At 39.7% G+C, this 17,894-nt stretch overlaps 1 protein-coding gene and 1 long non-coding RNA gene across 2 annotated transcripts; both read left to right on the top strand.

Moving 5' to 3' along the window:
- Positions 1–497: 497 nt before the first annotated feature.
- On the top strand, positions 498–8,492 carry LOC308285353. Its single transcript, XR_013962052.1, has 6 exons — positions 498–619; positions 4,232–4,304; positions 5,311–5,445; positions 6,173–6,322; positions 6,871–6,990; positions 7,119–8,492. It is a non-coding gene; the product is annotated as an uncharacterized lncRNA (long non-coding RNA).
- A 2,262-nt stretch (positions 8,493–10,754) lies between these two features.
- Positions 10,755–17,299, top strand: LOC308285701 (uncharacterized protein). Its single transcript, XM_080726547.1, has 6 exons — positions 10,755–10,875; positions 13,085–13,157; positions 14,142–14,276; positions 14,969–15,118; positions 15,675–15,794; positions 15,923–17,299. Exons 2-6 carry the CDS (start codon positions 13,103–13,105, stop codon positions 16,069–16,071), a joined length of 609 nt encoding a protein of 202 aa, XP_080582673.1. The 5' UTR covers positions 10,755–10,875; positions 13,085–13,102; the 3' UTR covers positions 16,072–17,299.
- The last annotated feature ends 595 nt before the right edge of the window (positions 17,300–17,894 follow it).

The following is a 17,894-nucleotide window of genomic DNA, read 5'->3' as shown; positions in this document are numbered from 1 at the left end:
CACGCTCACACACGCATGCACGCACACACGCACACGCACGGTGGCACGCACAGCACTTGGGCAATAGACTATGTCAAATCGACCGGCTTCATCGGATACATTATATGGTTTAATTTATATAATAGGCTATTGATGACATCAGGGATCTCCATAAATGGGCATAAAAGGGACAAGGAATGACACAGATATATAAAAAACGTGATCGGGGCATCCCTAATAATTAATAATTATACACAATGGTTATGGTCTTTAAGGTGGTTGAGTTCCATTTGATATCCTTCTCTTCTCCCACAGCAGCTCATGTATCGAGCTTAATAATTATTAATAATTTATACACAATGGTTTAGTAGTCTTTAAGGTGGTTATGTGTTCTGTTCCATGATAGTAGTCTATCCATTAGGGAGGGGAGGGGATAGAATGCTGGTGGGTTGGCTTATAGATAATGTTTTGTCAGTGTTGGTGAAGTCCACCACGCCCAAACATTTTAATGTAACAGTATTGGGACGCAGCTCTTTTGATGTGAACTGGGGGAAACAGACATAAAATAGTCTACATCTGATAATCTCCTCGTTTCTTATCACCAGCTAAACTACGCCAACATACCAACGGAGTGTTCAATGTGAGTGTTGATAGCTTACTGTATTCATCGTTTCCATTATTATAACATAATGTAGGCTATTTTATCTTTAGGAGCTGGAGTTGTTTATTTTGGCAGAGCCTGCCCTGAAAAACCACTACAGGCAGCAGCCGTTCGCAACTGGTAAAACTGTTTAGACTCTTTTTTTTGTTCTCTCACTTTTCTTTTCTTTATATCTACTGCATAGTACTGTGTTCTATTCGTCTGTCATTCAATGTTATATGAGATACTTAAATGGTTTCCTGTGGAAATAAGCTTAGTCTTTTCATGGATCTCCTTTTAGTAGACCTTGTACCAGTGAACTGTACCGTCATGAAACTGTACCTTTTCCTATGCAAACTTCTAATAAAGTCTTCAATCAATCAATCAATCAATCAATTTGTTTCCATCCAAGAAAAGGAGTTTACACAGACGTAAAACAGCTGTAGGCTAACTCCAGTCTTTCAGTTAAACAACCAATAGAGATCATGCATTTGTTCATTCTGATCATTGGCAAATGAATTTGTTATAACATATTTAAGGTGAACAACAATGTTTAGATATCTATTTCATGTCATTTTATTAGTAACTTTGAACAACAGCTCCCTCCACTGGTAGAACTACTACATTTCTTTGTGGTCAACTCAGGACAAATGTTTGCACGTGATGTTGCATGAGGGACTGCAACAATACAGTCAGATACGTATATGGGCTCACAAGAGGGGTTGGCTTGAAATGTTTTGGTGAAGTGCCACGCCCAACAATGTTATTATAGGCTATTAATGTAACCCATTGACAGTTGAGGAAGAAATTATATGACTGCATATGTATAACCTTTATAAAGAAAGAAAGTCCGCACACCAATTTTGCTGTTCCCAATATAGAGTTTTACATGTTGTAACATATCGAGCCAAATGGCTCTTCCTCAGACCTGAGCCATTTGGCTCGAAACGTTAGCACAGTAAAACTCTATAGCAAAATTGGTGTGCAGACTTTATTTCTTTTTTTATTGTTGATTACCTTTAGTCCAGCACCCAGCCTATATGGCTCTGGATGTCCATGATCTTTTTGGCTGTTTGTCAGCCTTTTTCTCCATGTAACCTTTAGGCTATATAACCATCAATGATACCATCAATTCTTCTACAATAAATTACTAAACTAGATGTCTCCACTAGGCCTGATAGCTATTGTTTTGTTCATCCTTGAAGCAGCGACAGTAAGCTATAACTGTGATCTCTGACTTGGCGGAACTACCGTACCACTGACATGAGTGTTATTGTAGGCCTACTTCTCCCCATGATATCATGTACATAAAGCATAACCATCACCACCTAATGATGGCTCCTAATTGCCTCATCGATTAATGATTGATCCAGAATTCCACTGTAGTATATTGGATTAAGGAGTCTTTGAGGTTTGACGCAAGCGTTTGAACAGATGAGACCAAAAGACCGGACTTTGAATAATAAGGAAAAAAGCACATACTTCAGATAAGGCAATTACATATCTGTACACATGATTACCATACATGTGTGTGGGCCTCGGTGGTTGTTGTGCATATGTCCTATGCGTGTGCATGAGACTGCGAGTGGAGTGCCTTACGGAACATCTATACCTATCAGGGGTTGACACTAAGGTCTAGAGGCACTTGCCCGTCGGGCAAGTACAGGTCATGTTCTACTTGCCCAAAGGTCATGCCCACTTGCCCGAAAAGTAAATCAAATCGTCCATTATTATAAATGATAAGTCAAATTTCAATTACCGTTCAATTTAACACTTATTTTGTTTTACTTTCTGGTGCTGTGCGATAAAAAAAAAATTCACACCTACATTTTTATCCAAATACCTACATGGCTATGTGATTGAATATGACATGGGTTCACACCTATTCTATATTTTTAAGTGTAGCAACAGTGAAAAAAGCACATTATAGGTAAAATGTGTTACATTCCACAGACCAGAAGACAGAGCGTCCTGGCCACATTCAGGTGTTTAGACGGATATCTGAGCGCTTGCCCGGTCGGGCAACCTGAAAGTAAACTCCACCTGCCCGAAAGTTTTATTTACCTGCCAGGGGCAGGTGGGCAAGCCTTAGTGTCAATGCCTGCCTATGGTCAGTGTGGATGGTACACGTGGAGATCCATAGTTCATAACCCCAATATATTTGTGTGTGTGCACTGGTCAACATGGACTTGATATCTGCACATTATGGCTCACTGACCGTTACCTGGAACAGGTCTGAAAGAGAATATATGTGTCTAAGCACTGTGTCGAGTGATCCTATCAGTGTATTTATTGCCTCTTTATTTATGGGGCCTGTTTTATTATATTTTATTTATGCAGTATGTGTGTATGTGGGTTAAGGGTCAATCATGTGCTAGGCCCTTATTGTGTGTGTGTGTGTGTGTGTGTGTGTGTGTGTGTGTGTGTGTGTGTGTGTGTGTGTGTGTGTGTGTGTGTGTGTGTGTGTGTGTGTGTGTGTGTGTGTGTGTGTGTGTGTGGGTGGGTGTGTACCTATGTTGTGTGCATCTGGTCTGTGTCCTGTTTTGTGTGCATGTGAGGTGTGTGTGTGTGTGTGCATAATATGCATGTCTGAGACACTATCACAACACAGTGTTGGGCGCAGTATTCACGTTATTCCTGGCCCCGCCCCCGGCTTCCTGTTCATATCCTGAAAGAGGCGGAGGCTGAAAAAGCTGGCCTGAAAAACATCATTTGGTTTCCTGTTGTCCTTGCATTAAAGTGTCAGTAGTTGGCGTTCTGGGCTCTGAATGTACCTGGGTTGCCATGTCTGCTTATAATAAGCAATTTGTGTCTCTAAAAAAATAGTTACTTTCTAATATTTTTTAAACCAGTGGTGCCCAAATCTTTTCATATCAAGGACCCCAGATTACATATTTGTCCATAGTCGCAGACCCCCATCTGAACATATGTGGTGCCAGGGACCTCCACACAGATTTATGTTGTTAAAATGTTTCAAAAATATTCAAAAAAATGTTTTCCCTCAATATTTTTTAAATAGCAAATATACAAGCTCACAATGTGTCGCAGTGTGACACATTGTGAGCTTGCTGATCTGCTATTTTCAAATGTAAATGTAAAGTAGTATAGCCTACTGTAGTTGCTTCTGTTGGGCTTATTTCTTTGGCAAAATCTGGCAACAGACAATTCCATGTCACTTCCTTACTTGGGAGGAAGTGAAAAGATGTTTATGAAGCAGCACACAAAGAAAAATGCTCCAGCGCCCTCTGTAAAAGGAAAATGGCAGCCTCCATAGAATGGCCAGGAATATGGTGAATAGGCTACATTTGAGGTGAACTCGGCGTCAGGAAACAATCTATAGGCCTATAAGACATCTGATGGTATCTCCTCGTTAATATTACCAGCTAACTACACCAACTTACAACGGAGTGTTGATGTGAGTGTTGATATAGCTTATCATCTTTAATTTATAACCACTTTAGTTTATTTTATCTTGATGGGATATAGCTGAAGTTGTTTATCTTGGCAGAGCCTGACCAGTGACCACATTTTGTCTCCATTGGTCCCTGCCAATACACCTACCTGCCTAAAGAAAAGGAGTATTACAGCTGTAACCCCTACCCTGTCTTTCAGTTCAACCTCTCAGTGCAGATGATCATCATGCATTTGCTCATTCTGATCATTGGGGTCACACTTTTCCCTAAAGGTAAGTCTTTGTGTGTGTGTGTGTGTGTGTGTGTGTGTGTGTGTGTGTGTGTGTGTGTGTGTGTGTGTGTGTGTGTGTGTGTGTGTGTGTGTGTGTGTGTGTGTGTGTGTGTGTGTGTGTGTGTGTGTGTGTGTGTGTGTGTGTGTGTGTGTGTGTGTGCGTGCCTGCCTGCCTGCGTGCGTGCGTGCGTGCCTGCGTGCCTGCGTGCGTGCCTGCGTGCGTGTACTGTGTTCCATTTCTTTTTGCCTGTATTTCACTCTTTATTCCACCCACATTTACAATAGCGAACCAAACTGTCAGGTGTTCTGCTGAGTTCTGCTTCCCTGAAGAGAAATGCATATGCACCTCTTCACAGTAGTTTACCACTAGAGTAGACATTAAAGCAGCATTAAACCACCATTTAATAAAGTCTTAAGGCCCATTCCCACTGGGCCAGATAACAGATAGAAAAATCTCCAGATATTTTTCCATTCAAAGTGTATGGATACAGATACAAAAAATATTTGCCACAGATAAAAGTATCTGTGGCAAATATCTGTCATAGTTATTTTTTTTATCTGTATCTACCATGGAAAAATATCTGGAGAAGGAGATTTTTTATCTGTTATCTGGCCCAGTGGGAATGGGCCTATATTCAGTCTTTTTCAAAAAGCTGAAAAAGTTATTTTCAGCAATGCCCTGCTTCACACTCATACAGAGAAGGTGTGAAGAATCTGCCCAGATTACTTTAAACTCACTCAATTTCAATGTATGAATTTCACATGACTATACTGGTGGGCCATTTTAGGAAGGAAACATAAAATCTGCCCTGCTGTATCTCAATATAGCAGGGCAGATAACACTTATCACATACTCAAAACAATATGCAGACTCACTCACATGGAAAACTCTAAGCCATGTGTTGTAAAGTGTTGTATATGTAACCTTACACATTACAATGATCCTGGAACATGTGTAATACATTTTTTATTTTGTAACCTGTGTGATCCTTTCTGTTGTCTTACAGCCTGTGCCCTGAATTGTTATGCATGTGGGCAAGGAGGAGCTAAAGAACGCTGTGAACTTCATGAGCTAGGAAAAGAAAAGGTCTGTCCTGGATCCCAGCAATGCGCTGGATTGGTAGTGTCATATTACTTTCAGGGTAAGCGCTAGCCAGGGGTGGGCAAGATTTATTTCCAGAGGGCCATACTGACTTTGATAAAGTTAGTGAAGGGCCACACATTGTACAATTAAATTGAAACTTGAAACACATAGTGCTGAATTATGTTAAAACTGCATGCATTTGGTAGACATGCCAGACTATTTTACAATAAGGTACCGGTACTTGCTTTCACAACAGAACATTTTTCAGTTACATTAATTTAAATTAATCTTTTTACAGCTGTACTATATAGTGTATCCCTCTGGTGTACTCTGGCCTCATACACTAAAAAGATTACATACTTCAATGCTGTATCAACTAATAAGCTAATACATATCTTATCTGATATGCACCACTCCAGGTCACTGATGAAACACATTGCATTATACATATGGACTCAATATTGACTGTGTCATAATTGTTACATTATAAACATAAAGCATTTAAGTACATATGAGGAAGCAGGCTATAGTACTTTACTCATGGTAAATATTATTATTTCTCAAAACCATTAATAACATATGGCAGCCTTTTAGAATCTAGATTTTATTTTCTTTGAGGACTTGGCACCGGGCCGCATTGAGATGGTCAACGACAGGGCCGCATGTTGCCCATGCCTTCTATATCCTGTGCATTTTATCTTGTCATTTAAAACTCTAAAATGTAAAACTTCTTCTTGACGATGAAGACATTATTTGGTTTGAAGCTAATATTTGTTTGTTTTCAGTGGAACCGTACCCCAGTGGTTTGGGTTACGATATGAAGAATTGTTTGCCAGCTGATCAGTGTGTTAATGGCACAGTGTACTTTGGAAACCAACAGTTTAAAGAGACCATCCAGTGTTGTTCCACGGACCTCTGCAATGTTAAGTATACAAGTAAGTACTGTACCTATACCATCTGTGGTGTTTTCTAATTAAGCTACATTTAAATACAATAACCATGTAGTATACAGAAGGACAATACATTCATGTGCATACTAAGACTCTAAGTTTATGTACTTTTTGAATGCAAACTTATTTCTACAATTAGGCAGACACAGCAAGGAAAAAAGAGGTGTTTAAATTTATTAACTAACCCTTTTTTTTCTAGATTTCTATGCATTTGATTTTCTGGATTAGAGCATCTGCTAAATGCCTAAATTGTATTGTAAATTGTAAATATAGAGTCAGTCGTAGAATCAAATTAAACATGAAATGAATTGGTGACACTTGGAAGGTTTGTTTAGCCACTGTCCTGTGGGTTGTCTGCAAGTTGAAAATATGTATAATGTGTATGTTTTGTTGGGATTTCTATGAAAGCCAAAGTTGTAAGCTATCAAATAGTTTTGGAAAGGCTGAGTAATAGTTTTCCAGGACAACTGGGTAATTTTCAAATCGTGCTAAATGGGTTATTTTAAAATTATATCAAAATGTAAACCTTCTAGGTAGTGCCGGCAGCTTGGTTGAGAATGGTAAGACGTGTTACACTTGCACAGATCCACGGAACTGCAGCGACACCCAGAAGACATTATCATGTTTGGGGGATCAGGACCGATGCATGTCAGGTAAATCTCAGCCTATGGCTTCAGACGACTATTATGTTTTATATTCCTCAGCTCAGAAGAATGCTCAAAAGTATTACATTTTTGCGAGTATGAAGCACAGGTAGTAATATGGGTTTTTGTGTCCACAGTGCTGGATCATAACGGAGCCCAAAACATGACCCTGATTGGCTGTTCCACTCGGAGCATGTGTGGAGATTATCAGGACCTCCTCAACATGTTGATTGATGTTAACGTGTCCAAAGATGCTACAATAAGCTGCTGTGAAGATGACTTGTGCAACAGTGTCAAAAGCACTGCTGTTAATCCTACTACAAGGCTTCTGCTCCTGGTAGCACCAGTGATGTTGGCCTCCTGGAACTGTTTTACAGAAATATAACGTTGCTTGCCACTGCAGACAATGCACTGTTACGTATATGATATATCTACCGGTCACACCCAACAACATCAATTCCATGAATAAACTCTTCCATTGCCTTGTTGGATGGCTTCAAACGTCCTCCAATTGAATAAAAAGTAAAACTGAGGTGATCATTTTGGCCCTCCTAATTCCCTTCCTGCCGTAATAAATGCACAGTTCAGTGAGGAACCTTTCCATTTGAACACCTCTCTGAGCTTTGACAAAGAAGTTATCAGCATACAGTAGATTGTTGGCAAAATGAATGCGTAAAGACCTGGAAGTACAGTAGTCATTCATGTCTTTATTACTTCTCGACTTTACTATTGCAACTCAGTTTACCTGGTACTGACACATAGTCCACCCAAGGGAGCATATTCCTTCTAGCCCAATTGCATTAACTACCCGTGAGATATCAAATTGATATTAAAATCGTACTTTGTGTGTTTAAAGCTTTACATGGCCTAGCCCCGCCTTACATCTCAAGCCTGTTAATCCCTGCCCCAGCCCTTGCTTAGGTCATAATCTCTCAAGAACAGACTCTGATGCTACGCAAATGAAAAGGAACAAAACAGAGTGGGTGTTCCCTTTTATTTGACGATGGTTTGCCAGATTGCTTATAGGTCATGACAACAGCGACTCAGTTCCTCCAAGATTTCTAAAAACTAATGGTGATCGGGCATTCTCTGCTGCTGCCCCCCAACACACATCAAGTCCTGCCCCACTATTGCATTTTAAATCAAACCTAAAGACCCACCTTTTCTCTCGCACTTTATCTAAATGCTTTGCCTCTTCTTCTCTGTTTTAATCTGTCTTGCTTTTGATAATTTTTAATGTGTTTACTTTATTGTGTTGTCTTTTTTGGCCAGATCTGTCTTATTATGTTTCAAGCTCTCTCTAAATGCTGTAATGTGTCAATGATGTTGACTAGAAAACACTTGGATCAACCAATGTTGTTTTTAAACGTTCTATGCAAATAAAGGTGTCTTGACTTGTAGCAACCGTGCAAGGCGCCGTCATGTTATGTATATGTCCAATTAAACAAAATATATTTTTTATATAATCTTTCACCAGTATAATGTTCACACTAACCACTCCACATGAAAGTGTTTTTGACAAATTAAACCATATCTACAATAGGTACACCTTTAGTTGCTTGATGGTGTTTATTTTTTGTGATGTGTTATTTACGCTATTGTATCCAGTACTCCTCAGACTGTATCCTCACTGCTGTGCTCGTGTGACTGAAGTTCCCCTGGAGGATCAATAAAGTTCTAATGACAGGTGATGTCACCTGTCTTGACCCTGGCCAGTCAGCGCTTTGATTTTGAGGCAAGGTTTGTTTCTCGAGATGGCCTTGCACAAACTATTGCTACTTGCAGGGAGGCCGCATGGAGGCGGTCATCTTCTTCCCCAGCAAGAAGAGATGATGAGACAAGAGTCTTCCTTCCTTGTTTATTATCAACAGGCCTGTGTGTACTAGCACGTCTAGGTTGTTAGTTATACAGCGGCCACGGCTCACAGGGCAAACATTACGTGATGTTTTTGCAGTTCCATTAAGTCCTTTAACAAACACGTACAGTATACATGCATTATGACTGAACAATTGACACATTTTCAGATGTAGCCTACTGTAGCTCCAGATGTACTGTAGGTCCATGCACACATACAGGAAACAAAGGGCATGACTTTGTGTCATCACTTCCAATTTAACTTGTTTATCCTGTATCCTGCATGCATGAGTTCTCTATCCTGATCAGATGAAGTTGGTAATGCATGTTCTGTTTCATAAAGTAGCCTATACTGTAGGCCTAACTGTAGAAACGGGGGAAGACATTAGCATATAGAGTCACTATTTTAGCAAGAACATGCACACACACACACACACACACACACACACACACACACACACACACACGCGCTCACACACACACACACACACACACACGCATGCACGCACACACACACGCACACGCACGGTGGCACGCACAGCACTTGGGCAATAGACGTATGTCAAATCGACCGGCTTCATCGGATACATTATATTATGGTTTAATTTATATAAATGTATTTGTAAATACATTTAGAACAGTGATTCCCAACCAGTGGACCGATCCGGGGCACTTCAGTGTACCGATGGAAATGCCGCTCTGTGCTGCCTGAAACCGCCTGGAAGCTGCCTGTTCCACCCTGTGTAAGGAAGTGGGGGAGGATCATAAAACGCTGGCTCTGCAGAGGGATAGTTTTGCCTTGCAACACTTCCTGTCTGCTGAGCAATCCAAATACGCAGATCTGTTTGCAGATGAGTACTGTTGTTCAAGACAAGACTTTATTTTTTTCTTTTATGTGTTTTTTGAAGTAGGCTACTGTATGGGTAACATGTTTTATTCTGGGAAGGTGAATCAACTCCTCCGTTCATTGTACTGACTGTTTATATATATTTGTAGGCACATGTGTGTGCTATTTTGTATTTCCAAAGTTTCTTTATTATTACATCAAAGCAAAACAAGTTGTAAGTTTCCAAAAATAATTCAATGAAACTGAGGAACTGTTTCTGTCCTCCCCCCGTTCACTTTAATGCTATTTCCTGAGTGCTGTCCTCCTGTCATCTGCATGTGTGACTCAGGTCACGGCAACCACACTTGCAATTCCCAATTGCATCTTTCTAGCTTTTCATCCACACATTACTTCTCCTTTGCGTTTAGATACAGTATGTCAATATATTGTTTGTTCCTCCGTTCCTTTTTCGGATTAGGATTTCTTGCAGTGATTGTGTTTAAACAATATTAACTTATGTCTGATAGTTAACCAAAGCACAAATAAAACAATTCATAAAACTCATTCACGCACACTTACAGTACACACACACACACACACACACACACACACACACACACACACACACACACACACACACACACACACACACACACACACACACACATTTTTTTTAATAAGGGTAATAATTATTATTATTATTAATAATGTATTTTACATATGTTTACATTGCCAAAGCAGAAGCGTACACAATAGGCTACAATACGGTCAATATATAATACAAATAAGAATATAAAACAGTGTTCATATATCCAGGTTACTTAATAATTCATAATTAATTATACACAATGGTTATGGTCTTTAAGGTGGTTTGTTTGATATCCTTCTCTTCTCCCACAGCAGCTCATGTATCGAGCTTAATAATTCATAATTATACACAATGGTTTAGTAGACTTTAAGGTGAATGTGTGTTCCATTTGACAGTGATAGCGGTGCTTTAGGGAGGGGAGGGGACAGAATGCTGGTGGGTTGGCTTTTAGATCATGTTTTTTCAGTGTTGGTGAAGTGCACCACGCCCAAACATTTTAATGTAACAGTATTGGGACGCAGCTCTTTTGATGTGAACTGGGGGAAACATAGACATAAAATACATCTGATAATCTCCTCGTTTATCACCAGCTAAACTACGCCAACATACCAACGGAGTGTTCAATGTGAGTGTTGATAGCTTACTGTATTCATCGTTTCAATTATTATAACATAATGTAGGCTATTTTATCATTAGGAGCTGGAGTTGTTTATTTTGGCAGAGCCTGACCACCTTTTTGTTTCCATCCAAGAAAAGGAGTTTACACAGACGTAAAACAGCTGTAGGCTAACTCCAGTCTTTCAGTTAAACAACCAATAGAGATCATGCATTTGTTCATTCTGATCATTGGCAAATTAATTTGTTATAACATATTTAAGGTGAACAACAATGTTTAGATATCTATTTCATGTCATTTTATTAGTAACTTTGAACAACAGCTCCCTCCACTGGTAGAACTACTACATTTCTTTGTGGTCAACTCAGGACAAATGTTTGCAAGTGATGTTGCTTGCTATGGGCACACAAGAGGGGTTGGCTTGAAATGTTTTGGTGAAGTGCCACGCCCAACAATGTTATTATATTATATGTTATTATAGAAATTATATGACTGCATATGTATAACCTTTATATATAAAAAAGAAAGAAAGTCCGCACACCAATTTTGCTGTTCCCAATATAGAGTTTTACATGTTGTAACATATCAAGCCAAAGGGCTCTTCCTCAGACCTGAGCTATTTGGCTCGAAACGTTAGCACAGTAAAACTCTATAGCAAAATTGGTGTGCGGACTTTATTTCTTTTTTATTGTTGATTACCTTTAGTCGGCCAGCACCCAGCCTAAATGGCTCTGTATGTGCATGATCTTTTTGGCTGTTTGTCAGCCTTTTTCTCCATGTAACCTTTAGGCTATATAACCATCAATGATACCATCAATTCTTCTACAATAAATTACTAAACTAGATGTCTCCACTAAGGCCTGATAGCTATTGTTTTGCTCATCATTGAAGCAGCGACAGTAGGCTATAACTGTGATCTCTGACTTGGCACAACTACCGTACCACTGACATGAGTGTTAATGTAGGCCTACTTCTCCCCATGATATCATGTACATAAAGCATAACCATCACCACCTAATGATGGCTCCTAATTGCCTCATCGATTAATGATTGATCCAGAATTCCACTGTAGTATATTGGATTAAGGAGTCTTTGAGGTTTGATGCAAGCGTTTGAACAGATGAGACCAAAAGACCGGACTTTGAATAATAAGGAAAAAAGCACATACTTCAGATAAGGCAATTACATATCTGTACACATGATTACCATACATGTGTGTGGGCCTCGGTGGTTGTGCATATGTCCTATGCGTGTGCATGAGACTGCGAGTGGAGTGCCTTACGGAACATCTATACCGCTATGGTCAGTGTGGATGGTACACGTGGAGATCCATAGTTCATAACCCCAATATATTTGTGTGTGTGCTGTGCACTGGTCAACATGGACTTGATATCTGCACATTATGGCTCACTGACCGTTACCTGGAACAGGTCTGAAAGAGAATATATGTGTCTAAGCACTGTGTCGAGTGATCCTATCAGTGTATTCATTGCCTCTTTATTTAAGGGGCCTGTTTTATTATATTTTATTTATGCAGTATGTGTGTATGTGGGTTAAGGGTCAATCATGTGCTAGGCCCTTATTGTGTGTGTGTGTGTGTGTGTGTGTGTGTGTGTGTGTGTGTGTGTGTGTGTGTGTGTGTGTGTGTGTGTGTGTGTGTGTGTGTGTGTGTGTGTGTGTGTGTGTGTGTGTGGGTGTGTACCTATGTTGTGTGCATCTGGTCTGTGTCCTGTTGTGTGTGCATGTGAGGTGTGTGTGTGTGTGTGTGTGTGTGTGTGTGTGTGTGTGTGTGTGTGTGTGTGTGTGTGTGTGTGTGTGTGTGTGTGTGTGTGTGTGTGTGTGTGTGTGTGCATAATATGCATGTCTGAGACACTATCACAACACAGTGTTGGGCGCAGTATAGGCTACATTTGAGGTGAACTCGGCGTCAGGAAACAATCTATAGGCCTATAAGACATCTGATGGTATCTCCTCGTTAATATTACCAGCTAACTACACCAACTTACAACGGAGTGTTGATGTGAGTGTTGATATAGCTTATCATCTTTAATTTATAACCACTTTAGTTTATTTTATCTTGATGGGATATAGCTGAAGTTGTTTATCTTGGCAGAGCCTGACCAGTGACCACATTTTGTCTCCATTGGTCCCTGCCAATACACCTATACCTGCCTAAAGAAAAGGAGTATTACAGCTGTAACCCTACCCTGTCTTTCAGTTCAACCTCTCAGTGCAGATGATCATCATGCATTTGCTCATTCTGATCATTGGGGTCACACTTTTCCCTAAAGGTAAGTCTTTGTGTGTGTGTGTGTGTGTGTGTGTGTGTGTGTGTGTGTGTGTGTGTGTGTGTGTGTGTGTGTGTGTGTGTGTGTGTGTGTGTGTGTGTGTGTGTGTGTGCGTGTGTGCTTGCGTGCGTGTCTGTGTGCGTGCGTGCCTGCGTGCGTGCATGTGTGTACTGTGTTCCATTTCTTTTTGCCTGTATTTCACTCTTTATTCCACCCACATTTACAATAGCGAACCAAACTGTCAGGTGTTCTGCTGAGTTCTGCTTCCCTGAAGAGAAATGCATATGCACCTCTTCACAGTAGTTTACCACTAGAGTAGACATTAAAGCAGCATTAAACCACCATTTAATAAAGTCTTAAGGCCCATTCCCACTGGGCCAGATAACAGATAGAAAAATCTCCAGATATTTTTCCATTCAAAGTGTATGGATACAGATACAAAAAATATTTGCCACAGATAAAAGTATCTGTGGCAAATATCTGTGGTAGTTATTTTTTTATCTGTATCTACCATCCACTTTGAATGGAAAAATATCTGGAGAAAGAGATTTTTTTATCTGTTATCTGGCCCAGTGGGAATGGGCCTATATTCAGTCTTTTTCAAAAAGCTGAAAAAGTTATTTTCAGCAATGCCCTGCTTCACACTCATACAGAGAAGGTGTGAAGAATCTGCCCAGATTACTTTAAACTCACTCAATTTCAATGTATGAATTTCACATGACTATACTGGTGGGCCATTTTAGGAAGGAAACATAAAATCTGCCCTGCTGTATCTCAATATAGCGATTTTTATCCCTTATTTTAGTGAAGAAAAACACTTATCACATCATCAAAACAATATGCTTTTCAGACTCACTCACATGGAAAACTCTAAGCCATGTGTTGTAAAGTGTTGTATATGTAACCTTACACATTACAATGATCCTGGAACATGTGTAATACATTTTTTATTTTGTAACCTGTGTGATCCTTTCTGTTGTCTTACAGCCTGTGCCCTGAATTGTTATGCATGTGGGCAAGGAGGAGCTAAAGAACGCTGTAAACTTCATGAGCTAGGAAAAGAAAAGGTCTGTCCTGGATCCCAGCAATGCGCTGGATTGGTAGTGTCATATTACTTTCAGGGTAAGCGCTAGCCAGGGGTGGGCAAGATTTATTTCCAGAGGGCCATACTGACTTTGATAAAGTTAGTGAAGGGCCACACATTGTACAATTAAATTGAAACTTGAAACACATAGTGCTGAATTATGTTAAAACTGCATGCATTTGGTAGACATGCCAGACTATTTTACAATAAGGTACCGGTACTTGCTTTCACAACAGAACATTTTTCAGTTACATTAATTTAAATTAATCTTGTACTATAGTGTATCCCTCTGGTGTACTCTGGCCTCATACACTAAAAAGATGACATACTTCAATGCTGTATCAACTAATAAGCTAATACATATCTTATCTGATATGCACCACTCCAGGTCACTGATAAAACACATTGCATTATGTTATACATATGGACTCAATATTGACTGTGTCATAATTGTTACATTATAAACATAAAGCATTTAAGTACATATGAGGAAGCAGGCTATAGTACTTTACTCATGGTAAATATTATTATTTCTCAATACCATTAATAACATATGGCATGCTTTTAGAATCTAGATTTGATTTTCTATGAGGACTTGGCGCCGGGCCGCGTTGCCCATGCCTTCTATATCCTGTGCATTTACCTTGTCATTTAAAACTCTAAAATGTAAAACTTCTTCTTGACGATGAAGACATTATTTGGTTTGAAGCTAATATTTGTTTGTTTTCAGTGGAACCGTACCCCAGTGGTTTGGGTTACGGTATGAAGAATTGTTTGCCAGCTGATCAGTGTGTTAATGGCACAGTGTACTTTGGAAACCAACGCTTTAAAGAGACCATCCAGTGTTGTTCCACGGACCTCTGCAATGTTAACTATACAAGTAAGTACTGTACCTATACCATCTGTGGTGTTTTCTAATTAAACTACATTTAAATACAATAACCATGTAGTATACAGAAGGACAATACATTCATGTGCATACTAAGACTCTAAGTTTATGTACTTTTTGAATGCAAACTTATTTCTACAATTAGGCAGACACAGCAAGGAAAAAAGAGGTGTTTAAATTCATTAACTAACCCTAACCCTAACTTTTTTTTTTCTAGATTTCTATGCATTTGATTTTCTGGATTAGAGCATCTGCTAAATGCCTAAATTGTATTGTAAATTGTAAATATAGAGTCAGTCGTAGAATCAAATTAAACATGAAATGAATTGGTGACACTTGGAAGGTTTGTTTAGCCACTGTGTCCTGTGGGTTGTCTGCAAGTTGAAAATATGTATAATGTGTATGTTTTGTTGGGATTTCTATGAAAGTTGTAAGCTATCAAATAGTTTTGGAAAGGCTGAGTAATAGTTTTCCAGGAAAACTGGGTCATTTTCAAATCGGGCTAAATGGGTTATTTTAAAATTATATCAAAATGTAAACCTTCTAGGTAGTGCCGGCAGCTTGGTTGAGAATGGTAAGACGTGCTACACTTGCACAGATCCACGGAACTGCAGCGACACACAGAAGACATTATCATGTTTGGGGGATCAGGACCGCTGCATGTCAGGTAAATCTCAGCCTATGGCTTCAGACGACTATTATGTTTTATATTCCTCAGCTCAGAAGAATGCTCAAAAGTATTACATTTTTGCGAGTATGAAGCACAGGTAGTAATATGGGTTTTTGTGTCCACAGTGCTGGATCATAACGGAGCCCAAAACATGACCCTGATTGGCTGTGCCACTCGGAGCATGTGTGGAGATTATCAGGACCTCCTCAACATGTTGATTGATGTTAACGTGTCCAAAGATGCTACAATAAGCTGTTGTGAAGATGACTTGTGAAACAGTGTCAAAAGCACTGCTGTTAATCCTACTACAAGGCTTCTGCTCCTGGTAGCACCAGTGATGTTGGCCTCCTGGAACTGTTTTTCAGAAATATAACATTGCTTGCCACTGCAGACAATGCACTGTTACGTATATGATATATCTACCGCTCACACCCAACAACATCAATTCCATGAATAAACTCTTCCATTGCCTTGAAGACATGTTGGATGGCTTCAAACGTCCTCCAATTAAATAAAAAGTAAAACTGAGGTGATCATTTTTGGCCCTCCTAATTCCCTTCCTGCCGTAATAAATGCACAGTTCAGTGAGGAACCTTTCCATTTGAACACCTCTCTGATCTTTGACAAAGAAGTTATCAGCATACAGTAGATTGTTGGCAAAATGAATGCGTAAAGACTTGTAAGTACAGTAGTCATTCATGTCTTTATTACTTCTCGACTTTACTATTGCAACTCAGTTTACCTGGTACTGACACATAGTCCACCCAAGAGAGCATATTCCTTCTAGCCCAATTGCATTAACTACCCGTGAGATATCAAATTGATATTAAAATCGTACTTTGTGTGTTTAAAGCTTTACATGGTCTAGCCCCGCCTTACATCTCAAGCCTGTTAATCCCTGCCCCAGCCCTTGCTTAGGTCATAATCTCTCAAGAACAGACTCTGATGCTACGCAAATGAAAAGGAACAAAACAGAGTGGGTGTTCCCTTTTATTTGACGATAGTTTGCCAGATTGCTTATAGGTCATGACTCATCCACCCAACAGCGACTCAGTTCCTCCAAGATTTCTAAAAACGAATGGTGATCGGGCATTCTCTGCTGCTGCCCCCCAACACACATCAAGTCCTGCCCCACTATTGCATTTTAAATCAAACCTAAAGACCCACCTTTTCTCTCTCACTTTATCTAAATGCTTTGCCTCTTCTTCTCTGTTTTAATCTGTCTTGCTTTTGATAATTGTTAATGTGTTTACTTCTATTATTGTGTTGTCTTTTTTGGCCAGATCTGTCTTATTATGTTTCAAGCTCTCTCTAAATTCTGTAATGTGTCATTGATGTTGACTAGAAAGCACTTTGGATCAACCCATGTTGTTTTTAAACGTTCTATGCAAATTAAGGTGTCTTGACTTGTAGCAACCGTGCAAGGCGCCGTCATGTTATGTATGTCCAATTAAACAAAATATATTTTTGATATAATCTTTCACCAGTATAATGTTCACACTAACCACTCCACATGAAAGTGTTTTTGACAAATTAAACAATATCTGCAACAGGAACACCTTTAGTTGCTTGATGGTGTTTATTTTTTGTGATGTGTTTTTCATGCCATTGTATCCAGTACTCCTCAGACTGTATCATCACTGCTGTGCTCTTGTGACTGAAGTTCCCCTTGAGGATCAATAAAGGTCTAATGACAGGCAATCTGGGAACCCATCGTCAAAGAAGAAAGGGCGACACCTATCGGTCTGTCTCTCTTCGTTCTCTGAGGCTGTCTCGAGAGATTAAATGACAGGTGATGTCACCTGTCTTGACCCTGGCCAGTCAGTGCAGGCAAGGTTTGTTTCTCGAGATGGCCTTGCACAAACTATTGCTACTTGTGGGGAGGCCGCATGGAGGCAGTCATCTTCTTCCCCAGCAAGAAGAGATGATGAGACAAGAGTCTTCCTTCCTTGTTTATTTTCAACAGGCCTGTGTGTACTAGCACGTCTAGGTCATTAGTTATACAGCGGCCACGGCTCACAGGGCAAACATTACGTGATGTTTTTGCAGTTCCATTAAGTCCTTTACAATACAAACACGTACAGCATACATTGCATT

Source organism: Nannobrachium achirus (genome assembly GCF_963921795.1).
Source record: "Nannobrachium achirus genome assembly, chromosome: 5".
Taxonomy (NCBI): domain Eukaryota; kingdom Metazoa; phylum Chordata; class Actinopteri; order Myctophiformes; family Myctophidae; genus Nannobrachium; species Nannobrachium achirus.
This window is presented reverse-complemented; position numbering and strand designations above follow the sequence as displayed.

Excerpts from the sequence above, each read along its gene's own strand:
- LOC308285701 (XM_080726547.1), top strand. The coding sequence starts at position 13,103 with ATGATCATCATGCATTTGCTCATTCTGATCATTGGGGTCACACTTTTC. Across the intron at positions 15,119-15,674 it reads CTGCAATGTTAACTATACAA|GTAGTGCCGGCAGCTTGGTT; the intron begins GTAAGTACTGTA and ends TAAACCTTCTAG. Across the intron at positions 15,795-15,922 it reads TCAGGACCGCTGCATGTCAG|TGCTGGATCATAACGGAGCC; the intron begins GTAAATCTCAGC and ends TTGTGTCCACAG.